Below are 15554 nucleotides of genomic sequence, written 5' to 3' on the forward strand. Positions count from 1 at the left end.
ACCTACAACTATCTCCAGGAATCTTTACATTAAATTCAAAGAAGTATCCCAATGAACAAACAGGTTTATTTGCTTTCAAATCAAACATTCCGGTGTGGAATCTGCAGCCCAGACCCAGCAGTATTGTGCCAGTGAATGAGAACCCAGAACTGGACCTGAGAGCAGCCTCTCCAGGGTAAGTGAAGGGCAAAAAGTAAGCAAACAGCACACACAGAGCAAATAAAGTAAAAATGTTCAATTTTAATGATCTAGGGCAGTTTCCTCTAAAGGTTACAAATGAAATTCCCATTGAGTTGACAATATTCCCATAGTTATTTTATTAAGAATGACCCAGACTTTGCTCACAGATTGAGGTTGATTAAAAAAACAAAAGAGAGAGAGAGAGGGAAGAGATAATAACGATGATGTAAGTTATACAAAATATTGAGGGATGTACAAGAAAATCTAGGGGAAGAGAGCATCTCCTAAAGGCACACTGAGACATACCCCTCACAATCCTGCTTTTACCTACGAGACAAAATATGGATCAAGACCTTCTGGGGATAAAATTAAAACCCTAATTAAAACACTAAGAAACACAAGAGCATAATATCTGCAGCAACTTATTAATAAATATAAAAAGACAAATGACTGACAGAATCGTAAGTCCAGAGGCCTTAGATAAAAACCATTTAATAAGTTTCACAGAACTGAACAGAGGAGACAGTCCTTTAAAGAGAGAACCGTATTCACATCCACAGGTGCTGTAGTTTGTGTGTCAAACCCACAGGGGCTGCTGTACCAGTAGGAATTTACATCCACTGCCACTGCCCTCCCCCAGGGTCCTGCCCAGGAAGGGAGCTTTAATTTACACAGCTCTGAGCCTCCTGGTGAAGTTTAGCTGGAAAGGGCTCAATCGGCATGTTTCCTAGGCCTGGTCTTTGCTTAAAATGCAGGTTGACATAGCGATGATGATCAGGGGTGTGAAAAATCTACACCCGAGTGCTGTAACTATGTTGACCTAACTCCTGGTGTAGATGCAGCTAGACTGACAGAAGCATGCTTCCGTCAACCTACCTACAGCATCCCTACAGTGACAGAAAAACCCCTTCTGTCGCTGTATCTACACTATGGTGCTGTAGCTATGCCTTATAGTCCCCGTAATTTAGAGATGCCTTTAGGCATCCCATTCCTAAGGCACCAGCTGGCCTCATAAGTATGAGGGTTGTGGGAGGCTTGCACCACTGCTACTTCTCTCTCCCATCCCCTAAGAAAGTTGGTCCCATAGATGGTGAATTAAGCCCAAAGTCTGACCAAAAATATCCTCAGCAGCTTCATGTGCCCAAAACACAGAAAACTAAAATGTTGCTCACGGAGGAACAAAGGCCATCAGGCCTTGGTTAAAAGCAGCTGTTTCTTAAGCTGTGTTGCATGTTCTCCCCTCTAAACTCTTTCTAAGTTAGGGGCATAGTCTCCTCTTCTTCTGCACATAGATCCAGGGGAAAATGCTTTGGGCCAAATTTTCATCCGCAGCCTCTGAAACCATGTGAGTGTATTTGCACACCTACTCGACAGCACATACAAATCCCACATTATTGCACACAACTCCCCCATCGGAATGGGCAGATGAATAATGAGGATTTGTATATGCAAAGTTTCTGCATGCTAGATTGAAGCCTACTGAAAATTTGAACCTTACATTTTACACATTTAGGCCAAAATGCAGCAGAGAGCTACCTAGCAAGTCCAAGGGATGGCAAACCAACTGCAATATAATTGGCCGTCTACCACAGGCAGTACTGAACCCCCTCTAAGGTTTCGTACTTTGCAGTTTGTGATAACAGTACTTTACATGTTCAAAGTGGTTTAACCTTAATTAAAGGGTTTGTGAAACAATTACCTAGGCTGGAGATACCCTGCATACATAGGCAGCTATAAATCTATGTTCTGGGATTGTCCAAGTATAAGAACACATTGGAACCATCTGCTGTTAGTAACATCTTTAAAATAAAAAGATCAGCGTATCCCCTGATACACACATACCAGCCCACTTTCCAAAATTAGATCTCATTCATGAAAGGAACAGTTTCTCAAGCTTAAAGATGGCAAAGAAAGTTAAGTCTCTAGCCAGAGAATTCAGGGCCACCAGTATAACAATAGATTTCTGATCCCAAACAAATTGCATGTGAAAGTCATGGATAGTATGCAAAAAAGTCTCAAATTCTGGAAATCACTGCAGCTACAGATGAAGAAATTCTGTAAACTAAAGAGGTTTTTAAAGTAGTACATAGAGGTCTTCAATCTATAAAATGAAAAGAAAAAAATCTATTTAAAAATGTTTTGCACTTGCCTTATGTGGAGATTACACGTTTAAATATCTGTATGTTTCATATAAGCACTTTTACTGTAATAAAAACATAATTCAAATTACATAATGAAAACAATTCCTGCACAACAAGATTCCTTTATAAAGTATATTTTTTGTTATTTTAGTTTTCAAGTATTCCACGTTCCAATGCATCAGTTAGTGGTGTACACAGTCACTTTCAGGGTCACTGCTGCATTATTCCCCCCCCCAGTTCCTTTTGGTCGTCTGTGACTACTCGTTTTCAGCATGCAAGAAAACCTCTGCTTTACTGGATTGCTGGATTTAGAAAGGCCACTTAGTTCTACCCAAACTGAATCACAAGCAGCAAAGATCCCAGCTCCTGCTATTTACTGACTCAGTCAGAGTCATCGTCACAACCATCACTGCCTTCAAGATCGTTGCTCTGCAAAGTAGAATGAAAAAAAAAAAATGGTTTTGTCATCAGCTTATTATAGACCCAAATCAAAAGACTGGATCGAAACTGCTCCAAAGTCTAGGGAAATGTGAATCTGGATCCAAATTTCATGACTTGGACCCAACTCTAGTTACTACATTTGAAATTATAGCCAGGGAGGGGTGGGGTGGGGAGGCAGGGAAAACACTGTATTTTACTTCTTATGGCAGATAGTTAAATGGAAGAATCCAGTTCCATATAGCTCCGTGGAAACGATAACTTACAGGCATGCTGTCAGGTCAATTTAGATGCCAAATAATAATGCCAGAATTGTTATTCCTGTTAGCACAGCAGAACCAACACAAGCAGGATTTTATTCTTTCATACATCATTAACAGAATTGTTTACTAAGTTCTAAGCAATTGCTGAAGAACTCTGTTCAGTTAAGTGTGAAACTGAATGACGACAATCTGCAGCATACTGAAAATGCAGGGAGAGCATATAAAACTTCATTTAAAAACACAATGAAGGACACAGGGCTCCTGTACCAAGTGTATTCTTCCTTTTCATATTTAAGTCAATCAAAACCTCCATATTTCTTGAAGCAGTCACAAAACTGAGAATTTCCCCAGAGCGCTCCAGAATCTAGGGACCTCATTGCAAAATTTAGGTCCAAATTGTCAGAGAGAAATAGGGCTTTGTGCACAAGTGCCGAAAAGTAAGTAAGTAAGTTTGTTTTTTTAAATGTGTTCAGTTGTACAGTAACAATCTAAGGGGCTATTAGTAACACATATAAGGAAACTGGTTTAAAGTTTGAATTCTAAACTGGCTTGTTCTTTAAAGGGACAATGTCAATCTGACTGAATAAAGTTAGGGTTTCTACAGTGTTTTCTTAGCACAAAGTCAGAGTGCAGTTATAAGAAAGAAAAGCAGTGTCAGTGATGATCATGGTATGGCTTAGGGCAGGGGTCGGCAACCTTTCAGAAGTGGTGTGCCGAGTCTTCATTTATTCACTCTAATTTAAGGTTTTGCGTGCCAGTAATACATTTTAACGTTTTTAGAAGGTCTCTTTCTATAAGTCTATAATATATAACTAAACTATTGTTGTATGTAAAGTAAATAAATGTTTTTTTAAATGTTTAAGAAGCTTCATTTAAAATTAAATTAAAATGCAGAGCCCCCCGGATCGGTGGCCAGGACCCAGGGCCGGCTCCAGGGTTTTGGCCGCCCCAAGCAGCCAAACAAAAAACAAAAACAAAAAAAAGCTGCAATCGCGATCTGCAGCGGCAATTCGGCGGGAGGTCCTTCGTTCCGAGCAGGAGTGAGGGACCGTCCGCCGAATTGCCGCCAAACAGCTGGACGTGCCGCCCCTCTCCGAAGTGGCCGCCCCAAGCACTTGCTTGGTAAGCTGGTGCCTGGAGCCAGCCCTGCCAGGACCCGGGCAGTGTGAGTGCCGCTGAAAATCAGCTCGTGTGCCGCCTTCGGCACACGTGCCATAGGTTGCCTACCCCTGGCTTAGGGTGATGGATTTCCAACTGTTGATTTAAAAACAAATGCAAACAGCTGTATGTAGCTTTGAAAAGGAAATGGCCATTTCTATTATAAAATAAAAGGCTGTAAATGTATCCAACTGCAAAACAACCAGCACAACATGCTGAAGTGTAAATAGGCTAAAAAATTTTATTATGGAATCGATCACAAAACTCCTTATTTATCTGTTCCCAGCCAGCCCGTGACAACTGTGAACCTAATGTTGTATTTGTTGTTATAGGTAACAAGCACACATGGCTTCTGCTAGCCCCGTAGCTCAGTGCTTCTTTAACATGTCATCAGTGAGCCTTTATTATCATCAAACAGCAATGGAGGCAGGAGAGAATTCTTTGTACCTTTCTGAGTCACATTAAACAAAATTAAGGTGGCATGTGTTACAAGCATTTTACATCCAGTTACAACAGTGTTTCCATATAGTGTATCTACATGAGCACCACCGCAGCAAAACAATTACCAGAAGTACAAAAATAACCCTGACAAGTCTCTAGTTGTCCTTATACGTGCCATTCACCCAGGCTGTGGATTTTAATTTCAATATTAGAGTTTTGTCTCACACCAAAACAAATCATAAAATGTTAAGAGGTGGAAGAGACCTAGTCCGATCCTTGTCAGTGCAGGATTGTTCCCTACATATTGAGACTCTTCTTTAAAGAACTCCTGTTAACTAAAGATTATCCAAATCACCACTCCAAGTTTTCAGATGTGCTGGGAAACATTCATTAAAAAATAGATTAGGATTCCATTGAGTTGTTTTTCTAGTGCTGTCTCCAGCTTAGTTTTAACAGGTCCCAAGCAAACAATGTTTCCACTACTCCCTTTGGAGACTATTCCACAGCCCAACATATCTGTCAGGAAGATCTGAATTTCAGTCTACAAATTCCCTTTCTCAATACTATATCCCATGTCTCCTAGTTATACCTATTCAAATTAATAGCAGTTCCATGCACCAAAAGTTTGATCTTACAACTTCCTATTAAGCTCAGTGGGAGTTTTGGCTCCTGGTGGGTTAGAACATAAGAATGGCCCTACTGGGTCAGACCAAAGGTCCATCTAGCCCAGTATTGTATCCTGTCTTCCAACAGTGACCAGTGCCAGGTGCCCAAGACAGAATGAACAGAACAGGTAATCATCAAGTGATCCATCCCCTGTCGCTCATTCCCAGCTTCTGGCAAACAGAGGCTAGGGACACCATTCCTGCCCATCCTGGCTAATAGCCATTGACGGATCTATCCTCCATGAATTTATCTAGTTCTTTTTTGAACCCTATTATGGTCTTGACCTTCACAACATCTTCTGGCAAGGAATTCCATAGGTTGACTGTGCGTTGTGTGAAGAAATACTTCCTTTTATTTGTTTTAAACCTGCTGCCTATTAATTTCATTTGGTGACCACTAGTTCTTGTGTTATGAGAAGTAGTAAACAACACTTCCTGATCTACTTTCTCTATACCAGTCATGATTTTATAGACCTCAATCATCTCTCTCCTTAGCCGTCTCTTTTCCAAGCTGAAAAGTCCCAGTCTTATTAATCTCTCCTCACATGGAAGCCATTCCATACCCCTAATCATTTTTGTTGCCCTTTTCTGAACCTTTTCCAATGTATCTTTTTTCAGATGGGGCAACCCATCTGCACACAGTATTCAAGATGTGGGCATACCCTGGATTTATATAGAGGCAACATGATCATTTCTGTCCTATTATCTATTCCTTTCTTAATTATTCCCAGCATTCTGTTCACTTTTTTGACTGCCGCTGCACATTGAGTAGATGTTTTCAGAGAACTAACCACAATGACTCCAAGATCTCTTTCTTGAGTGGTAACAGCTAATTTAGACCCCATCATTTTATATGAATAGTTGGGATTGTGCTTTCCAATGTGCATTACTTTGCAGGATTGGGCACAAAGTACTAAATTTAGTTTCCTCTCAGTTTAAGCTTCTTTGCAAGTGAACAGACCATTAAACAAAACAAAAAGTTAGATAAATGATAAGAGTTCTCCATGCAAATTGGTATTTAAAGGGACCTACCAAATTGAAATCTAGTCTCTCTTGAGTTCAAGGTAGTTACAGATAGTAACATTTGCTCCTGGCTCCCAACCTAAATTTATGTGGCTTAGCAATCACATCTTCCTGCACTTTAAAATATTTCTTCCTTTATCCACTTGCCATGTGCAAAAGTAACAAAAAACAGTGAAAGGGACTATACACAAAATGCCGTCGTATATACACATGTATTTCTCGATATTTGGATATGATTATTTTAGTCTAATCTCTTGAAGTGATAGTTATGTTAGGTGGTGTAGTGACAGCAGGTAAAAGTGTTCAAGAAGAAGAGCAATTATTTTTTAAGTTGACAGTATCCCTCTAAAAAGATAAGTTTCAACCATTACCTTTGAGTTTCTGTCGTTGACTTGTACCCCTGAAGAAGTGGCATTGAAGTCATGGATGGAGAGGGTGCTCAGCCAGTTTACCATGGATTGCTCCTCCCTTTCCGTGTTGATAATAGTGGGATAGATATGTTGCTCTTTGAAAACCGCGATCTTCTCCTCCTCCTCTGTCCATTCCAGTGGCTCATGTAAACCGTCATTTCCAAAGCGTCTATTGTACTTTTCAAAGTGCACCTTTTCCAAGACCAGCCCAAGCCCTGGAGCTTTGGGGACATCCACCTTTTCTTCTCCCCAGCTGCGCTCCATAATGGACTCCGGTGCATAGCCTTTCACTACAGCTATCACCAAACCGATCATCTTCCTTATTTGGTGCATCATAAAACTCTGTCCTTTCACTTTTATCACTGCAAATTCCATGCCTTCCCTCACAAAGGGCTCTTCACAGTACATCTCCATGATGTACCGTTTGGCACTGGGGTCTTTGGGTCCCTTCTGAGAGGTGAAGTTGTGGAAGTTATGGGTCCCTTTGTAGCAAGCAAGAAGCTTGTTGACTTTCTCAAGAGTCTCTTTGCTCAGTCGGTAAGTTTCAACTTGGATATCATGGTCTTTACGGGCAAAGGCAAACGTTGGTATCATGTAGAAGTAGGTTCTGGCATCACATTTGTTCTTGGAGCTGAATCCCCCGGTGACTCTTTTCAATCCTCATTTTAAAAATGACATTTTGTTAACAAAACTTTTGAATCAGCTAATTTCAGCCACATTACAATCCCCACCCACCAAGAAGAACCTATACAAAATAGAAAGCGGGTGGGGGGCACACACCTTTTCACATTGAAATATTTGGGAAAAAAAATATCTGAATGGTACAGCAAACAGTTGCATGGTATTCCTGTTTAAATTAAAATCTGTGTTTGTGCACACTGCTGGGATACCCACTTTTCCATTATTCTTACCCAGAATTCTGATATGAGAAGGAAGACAGTTATTGATCTTTTCTAAAACGTCGTCTATCAGCCAGATCTTCAGTGACACAATCTGTCCAGCGGCAGACACGCCCTAGGAAAACAAAAACAACGAGAACACACATTGGTAGTTGTGCCACAGCGAAAGAACTGTATCAGAACAAAAAATTAAAATGGATAGTCTGTTCACATTCTCGGTTCATTTCTTTGCTGTTATCGGTCATTGCAAACTGAAGTGAAGAACCATAAAGTCAGAACCATACAGAAAGACACACCAGCAAATTCAGCACCACTGCAAATCTAAGATGCATGATATTTTTCCCCACTTGTAAAACTGAGATGACAGAGAATAAGAGTTTAAAGGATTTTCCAAGAGTCACGTAGAAGCCTACTGTAGCAAAGCCATGAATCCCAGACCTCCCAACTCTCTGCTTCAGCCACAAAATCATCTGCACACTCATGGGCTAGCAGGGTAGTTTGGTTAGTGTGAAGGAAGGGATAAGGTTGCAAATTGACACTCTTCTCTGTGCTATTTCACTGTATTTGACTCATACAAAACCAAACTCGTGCTGTATGCAAGCTTGTACATCATGGGAGCATCAATGAATCTCAGTTACAAATTAGGGCCCCCGTTGTGCTAGACATAGTCAAAGAACAAAAACAGTCCCCAATGCAAAAATTCCTAATGTACCTCTACCCCGATATAACGCGACCCGATATAACACGAGTTCGGATATAACGCGGTAAAGCAGCGCTCTGGGGCGGGCGGGGCTGCGCACTCCGGTGGATCAAAGCAAGTTTGATATAACGCGGTTTCACCTATAACGCGGTAAGATTTTTTGGCTCCCGAGGACAGCGTTATATCGGGGTAGAGGTGTATATCAAACAGGATGGCACAAACAGGGCAGGAATGGGTTGAGAGGAAGAAGTAACAAATAGACAAACACAGTTAAAGCGGAAAAGCAGAGGTCACAACTGAGAGGATAAAGTAGCAGTTTTACAAATTTAACAGATATCTAGTCACTACCCTGGTATTTGCTAACTAGTATTTATTTATACTTTAATTTAATAGAAGGGTACACACTACAAATATTTTATCTTTAGTATAATTATACATTCACTATCAAATGAGAACCCCATGTTATAAAAGTGATCTTATTTCTCATCTGTGATCCAAAATGCACATGATTAGAGACATCACAACAATCTCAGTGCTACTAGCGTCTGTTAGAGCACGAAAGAAAGAGCTTCAACACCTTGTCTGTTCGCGCACACCTCTGAAAGGACATTTTTTTCATATCTTCACCGTGGTTTTCTGGGATGCACCCCGACCGAACGAGGGCAGATACTAAGTCATCCTCGATCGTCTTGAACTGCGAGGACCCCACGTTTCGCTGAAGAGAAAGATAAAATAGAGGAAGAAAACTATAATTAATACTTTCTTTGAAGATCCATCGTTACCCAGAACTCAATAACCATTGGAGTCCGAATTAATTTTCAAAGTTCTCTCTTCACAAAACAAACAGCACTGCCCCTCTCTAGCAAACCCTACCAATTATATTTTACCTGGAGTCATGAATGAGACAGATATATTTCTTTTGCTATTGTAGCTGGTAACAGATAGAAGTGATTTCAGGTGATTCCTCAACCCCTGCCCTAACCGTGAGTAACTGGATTTGTGTGGCGATCACCACAAGTGACCAACCTGTGGGTCTGCAACACAGCACCAAAGGAGATGTTATTCCAGTACAGCCACCGTCACTCCAAAGCCAGCACACTGGAATTCTGGGTCACCCTATTCATAACATTGTATTTATACATTCTTAGATTGTATAAATCTAAGGGCTCACAACTTTGTTGCTACTATTGCATTGGAAAAGTCGCTTTCTGCACAGCTTGGTTAAGAGAGCAGCCATGTATCTGTGGGCTTGTCTATCCTGGAGACACTTTGCAGCAGTGTTGTTATACTGATGCTACACCAACACAAACCCACCCCCACAGTGTAATTTAGCTGCAGCAGGGCAGGTTAGCCTGTTTCCAAACTGAAGTAAGCCACTCCAGTGCAGCACATCAAAACCCTGGGGCTGCATTAGGGCAAGTATCCCCAGTATAGACAGGTTCTAAAAATGCAACAGGAAGAGGCAGAAATGTAATCTGCATGTTTTGAGGCCTTGTGCTGTGTGTGTTTCAATGATACATTGAATACGCATCTACACTAGAGGACACATTCTGGAGTGTAATGCTTATGCCCATTTTTGCTTGTACACATCTAAACATAAGAACATAAGAATGGCCATACTGGGTCAGACCAAAGGTCCATCTAGCCCACAGATGCTTGTATCCTGTCTTCCAACAGTGACCAAACATTTTAGAAATGAAACGAGCAGGGCTGGGAAAATCCAGGAGCCAGAGAAACAGCCACAACTGCAGAGCCTCAACCAAAGAGCTCAATGGAAAGGTAGCAGGGATGTCATAAGATAGCACTAGGATCATTAGCTGAACTGGCGGAGCTGCAGCATGGTGCTTTCAGTCCACACAGGAGACTTATCTGCAACAAGGTTTTTCTGAAAAATCTCCCATCATTGCTACAAGCCCAGTACAGTTCTACCAGGATCTGCACTGGTGGGAAAGCTGGTGTGGACCGGCTGCTAGCATAACATAAATCATGTTCTCTGAATGGCACTAACACATCTGAACCGGAGGTTGAGCAATGCATGCCCCAGCCTCCTGGATTTTTGGAGCTTATAGCTGCTCGTCCTTGGCTACCACCTCCCTCCCCTCATTTCAGATACTGCACCAATTTGGGCATATTGATGCAGACAGACATGCACCCCAAACGCAAGAGGCTGAACAGCATTTATTGCCTAACCACATACTTGCATCCCATGGTAGCCTTTCCCAGAATATGCCATCAACAGCACAATCTTCCTTTTGGGAAATTTTTTATTCTGATCCTCCGCATCCTCTTGGCTTCTCTTGAATCTTTTGTCTTGGTGTCCATTTTCCTCTTGGTTTTCTGTCTCCTCATTGCTGCTCTTAAGTCTTTTTGCCTGACTGACAGCCATTGCTCTCATCTCCCCAGCCATTGCAAACCACTGAAAAGGACAGAGCAGGAAGCAGGCTTCAGCAAGGAGTGGAACAACAAAATGGCATCTCCATCAGTGGAAAAAACAAACAGCGAATGTATCACACCCAGCACTTGGGCTGCAGTTTAATCTTTTTGGTTGCGAGTTGGAGAAACTGTGGGGAAAGTAATTTAAGAACATTTCCACTTAGGCTAGGTCTACACTATGGAGATTACACTGGGATAGCTACCTCGGTATAACCCCGTAGCAAAGTCCCATGGAAGGGATTTTTCCCGTCAGTGTAGGAACACCCACGCCCCCATCCCCCGAGCTAGTAGCTAGTTTTTTTCTCACCCCGGATCAATGTAGTTATGTCGACCTAACTTTTAAGCGTAGACCAAGCCTGTGCCAGCATTTTACAATTTGGTCATGTTCTCACTCTTTCTTGTCCAACATTAGTCCAAACAGGGTTGCACAGCTGTTGGTACACAGCTGTTCCTTGAGCAAGGTGCCCAATGGGCTCCCCCGTTTATAAATGAACTAACAATAATTCCTACCTCTTTAAAAGTGCTTTTCATCCAAACAGAAATCACTTTACAAGCATCTTTAGCCCCATTTTACATATCAGGAAACTAAGGAGTATGGGAAGGGACTTGCCCAAGGTCACCCAACAAGCCACTGACAGGGCCAGGAAGGATCTCAGCTTTCTCCTGCATCCCCCCTCTATTGTCTTTCTCCACTAGACCACACTCTTGTACAAAGTTTCAGTCAGCCGGGCAGCCAATGGGAGCTACGAACCCGGCGCTCTGCACACAGAGCTGCTTGGCCACGTCTCCACCTAGGAGCTCAGTGAGGGGGATGTCCCCACTTCTGGGGAGGCACGGAGCCAGGTAAGGAGCCTGCCGGCCCCACTACACACATATCTGCCCAGCACCAGTGGGGGTCCCGGGCCGCAGGCCGCCACCTGCACCCCTCTCCAGCACCCCTGGCACCGCCGCAGCCACCCCTCCCCAGCACCCGTTGCACCCCCAGGCCGCCCCTTCCCAAGATTTAGTCTGGGGCATATAGGAGAAGCCATAGACAGGTCACGGGCCATGAATTTTTGTTTACTGCCCATGACTTTTACTAAAAGTACCTGTGACTAAAACATAGCCTTAGTGATGGCATATGCCACAGCATACATTATCTAATACAGAATGCTTGAGAACAGCAACCTTGAGCAAGTGAGGCTGGGAAGTGCATAAGAGACACAGAATCATAGAAGTGTAGGACTAGAAGGGACCTCAAGAAGTCACCTAATCCAGTCCCCTGCACTCAAGGCAGGAATCCCTAACAACCTGACCATTCCTGACAGCTGTTTGTCTAACCTGTTCTTAAAAACCTCCACTGATGGAGACTCTGCAAACTCCCTAGGCAATTTGTGCAGGTGCTTAACCACCCTGACAGGAAGTTTTCCTAATGTCCAACCTAAACCAGCCTTGCTGCAATTTAAGCCCATTGCTTCTTGTCCTATCCTGAGGTCTGGTCTATACTACCCACCTGAATCGGCGGGTAGAAATCGACCTCTCGGGGATCGATTTATCGCGTCCCGTTGGGACGCGACAATCGATCCCCAAATCGGCGCTCTAACTCCACCAGCGGAGGTGGGAGTAAGCGCCGCCGACAAAAAGCGGCAGAAGTCGATTTTGCCGCCGTCCTCACAACGGGGTAAGTCGGCTGCAATACGTCGAATTCAGCTACGCTATTCACGTAGCTGAATTTGCGTATCTTAAATCGACTCCCCGCTGTAGTGTAGATGTAGGCGTAACGAGTGGGGTTCCGCAGGGGTCTGTTTTGGGACCGGCTCTGTTCAATATCTTCATCAATGACTTAGATATTGGCATAGAAAGTACGCTTATTAAGTTTGCGGATGATACCAAACTGGGAGGGATTGCAACTACTTTGGAGGACAGGGTCATAATTCAAAATGATCTGGACAAATTGGAGAAATGGTCTGAGTTAAACAGGATGAAGTTTAACAAAGACAAATGCAAAGTGCTCCACTTAGGAAGGAAAAATCAATTTCACACATACAGAATGGGAAAAGACTGTCTAGGAAGGAGTACGGCAGAAAGGGATCTAGGGGTTATAGTGGACCACAAGCTAAATATGAGTCAACAGTGTGATACTGTTGCCAAAAAAGCAAACATGATTCTGGGATGCATTAACAGGTGTGTTGTGAGCAAGACACGAGAAGTCATTCTTCCGCTCTACTCTGCTCTGGTTAGGCCTCAGCTGGAGTATTGTGTCCAGTTCTGGGCGCCGCATTTTAAAAAAGATGTGGAGAAATTGGAAGGGTCCAAAGAAGAGCAACAAGAATGATTAAAGGTCTTGAGAACATGACCTATGAAAGAAGGCTGAAAGAACTGGGTTTGTTTAGTTTGGAGAAGAGAAGACTGAGAGGGGACATGATAGCAGTTTTCAGGTATCTAAAAGGGTGTCATGAGGAGGAGGGAGAGAACTTGTTCACCTTAGCCTCTAAGGATAGAACCAGAAACAATGGGTTTAAACTGCAGCAAGGGAGGTCTAGGTTGGACATTAGGAAAAAGTTCCTAACTGTCAGGGTGGTTAAACACTGGAACAAATTGCCTAGGGAGGTTGTGGAATCTCCGTCTCTGGAGATATTTAAGAGTAGGTTAGATAAATGTCTATCAGGGATGGTCTAGACAGTATTTGGTCCTGCCATGCGGGCAGGGGACTGGACTCGATGACCTCTCGAGGTCCCTTCCAGTCCTATAATCTATGATTCTATGTACCCTCAGAGACTAACAAGAACAATTTTTCACCCTCTCTGTTCTAGCGCTTACCGTCTTCTCTCCAAACTAAACAAACCTGCCTTTCTCACAGGCCATGTATTCTAGACCTTTAATCCTTTGTGTTGCTCTCCCATTTCTCCCCCCTTTCCTGCACCCTGCCGCCCAGGACCGGGCACCCCACCCCAGCCGAGGCTGTGTACGCACCCAGACACCCTGAGGATCTAGCACTGTAAAAGGAAGGAAGCTGCATGATCAGGCACTTTCCCCCTCCCTGGTCTCCTTCCCGCGCCCATCTTCCAGCCTGCGAGCCCAGCCGCGCCCGGAGGAGCCCGGGGGCCACGCGAGCCCGCCCGCCCGCCAGACACGGGTACATACGCCGGGCGCTCTCTTCAGCCGCCCGCCGCCGCAGGTCGCTCTCGCCGAGAGGCCCCGGGCCATCGCCCTGAGAAGTAACCACCGCCCAGGCATGGCCCCCGCCAGGTCCGCCCGCACCGGGAGAGTCGGGGGACAGCCCCGCCCCCACCCACAGCAAGGGCTGCACGAGCTGCTGCAGCCGCGGCCACTTACGCGGCTCTTGCCAGGCTGGGGCTCCACCGGCACCACGTGGGCACAGAACCTACCCCCGGGCCGGGATCCCCTACGGGCGCCGGGCGAGGACACTCTTCCTAACACACGGCGGCGGCCGGGCTGCCCTGGTGCTGGGCGGAGCAGGAGGCGGAGCGAGGGGCGGGACCGAGCGAGGGCAGTGAGCGGGGGCGGGGGACCGTGAGGTGAGCTAAGCTCCGCGGCCCAGCTCGCTGCCCTCCCGCCGCTGGGGGGCTGCCCGCGCCCTGCTCCCTACCTCAGCCCCCGCCGGGGACCGGGCCGCCTGCAGAAGTGAGCGCAGCGCGGGGTCCCGCCGGGATCCGCACTCCCCGGGCGCTGCGCACTGCGGGGATCCCATAGGCCGGGCCAGTCCCGTGCAGGCAGGAGCCAGCTGCGGGGGGCCTGGATTCCGGCTTCTCCAGCGCTGCGGGGCGGAGCTGAGCTCTGTCAATGTAAGCAACGAGGCTGGGTTCAGCCACTCCTGGCCCCAGGCATCTAGGCCCCCCCTCCACCCCCTGACCTGTGTGTGACTTTCACTCCAAGTCTGGCCCTGGCCTTCCCTCCTGCCCCACATCCAGATCTTCACCCCACCCCACTTGTGCTACCCTTCTCAGGCTCTTATCTTGTTGTGATCTATGATGTGATCTTCTCAGGCATAGTTTTAAATAGTTGTTAATGCCTAGTTGTTAATGAGAGCCAGAGCGGTCAGCTCCATTTACTAAGCTTTTTTCTTTGCTGATTATATTTGTTTTTATTTAAAGTGGATTTTTGTTCAAATCATCCTTTCACCATTAATTAAGAACATGATTCAGCAAAGCATTTAAGCCCATGTTTAAATCCATCCCTATTCAGTAAAGCACTTCAGCACACGCTTAAGGGAAGCTGGGGGTGAGCTAGGACAGGCAGATAAAGCAATTTACCCAAAGTCACAGACAGCATCAATGCCAGAGTTGGGATTAGAACTCACCCACAAAAGTCTAAATTTACTGCATAGCCTGCAGAGCTTTGCCTAATGGCCAATGTGTCTGTGGAATAGCAGGCAACAGCTGATGCTGCAGCAGCTGATAATACATCATCAGAGGGCTGCCCCTCCAATGACATGTTACATTAATATATTATCAGAGCAGGACAGCACTGTGGGGCTCATGATGTATTAGCTTAGTATATCACCCTAGAACCAGCAGTCTGATAATGTATTGCTCGCTGCTCAAATGCCATCGCTGTCCCGTGGAATAGCACTGGGCAAATAATGGATTTTTTGGTTTGCTGGCGATTCTGAAAAAATTAAAAACAAATCATTTCAGACTGAACGGTAAATGGAAATTTTTTTTTTTAACTATTGGTGAATTGAAAACATTTCATTTCAGGTGAAATGAAATGCTTCATTTGACTTGAAACAAAATGTTTCATTTCAATTTAGAGCATTTTTAAATGTTTTAAATATTTTCAAAATAAAATTAAAGGAAATGT

General features: G+C 44.4%; 1 protein-coding gene across 5 annotated transcripts; it reads right to left on the minus strand.

Annotated features, from left to right (window-relative positions):
- Window positions 1-220: 220 nt before the first annotated feature.
- PUS1 (pseudouridine synthase 1) lies at window positions 221-14600 on the minus strand. 5 transcript variants are annotated; one of them, XM_065568573.1, is made up of 6 exons: window positions 14341-14600; window positions 10516-10734; window positions 8896-9033; window positions 7631-7733; window positions 6681-7378; window positions 221-2750 (listed from the first exon to the last, which is right to left on the minus strand). In XM_065568573.1, the coding sequence occupies exons 1-6, from the start codon at window positions 14440-14442 to the stop codon at window positions 2703-2705; spliced, it is 1308 nt and encodes a 435-aa protein (XP_065424645.1). In that variant the 5' UTR covers window positions 14443-14600; the 3' UTR covers window positions 221-2702. The 5 variants fall into 5 exon arrangements, with proteins under 5 accessions (XP_065424645.1, XP_065424647.1, XP_065424646.1 ...); XM_065568575.1 differs by lacking the exon at window positions 14341-14600 and adding an exon at window positions 14120-14255; XM_065568574.1 differs by lacking the exon at window positions 14341-14600 and adding an exon at window positions 14067-14202 and having other exon boundaries at window positions 10516-10879.
- Between the last annotated feature and the right edge of the window lie 954 nt (window positions 14601-15554).

Source organism: Chrysemys picta, chromosome 15 (assembly GCF_011386835.1).
Source record: "Chrysemys picta bellii isolate R12L10 chromosome 15, ASM1138683v2, whole genome shotgun sequence".
NCBI classification, from domain to species: domain Eukaryota; kingdom Metazoa; phylum Chordata; order Testudines; family Emydidae; genus Chrysemys; species Chrysemys picta.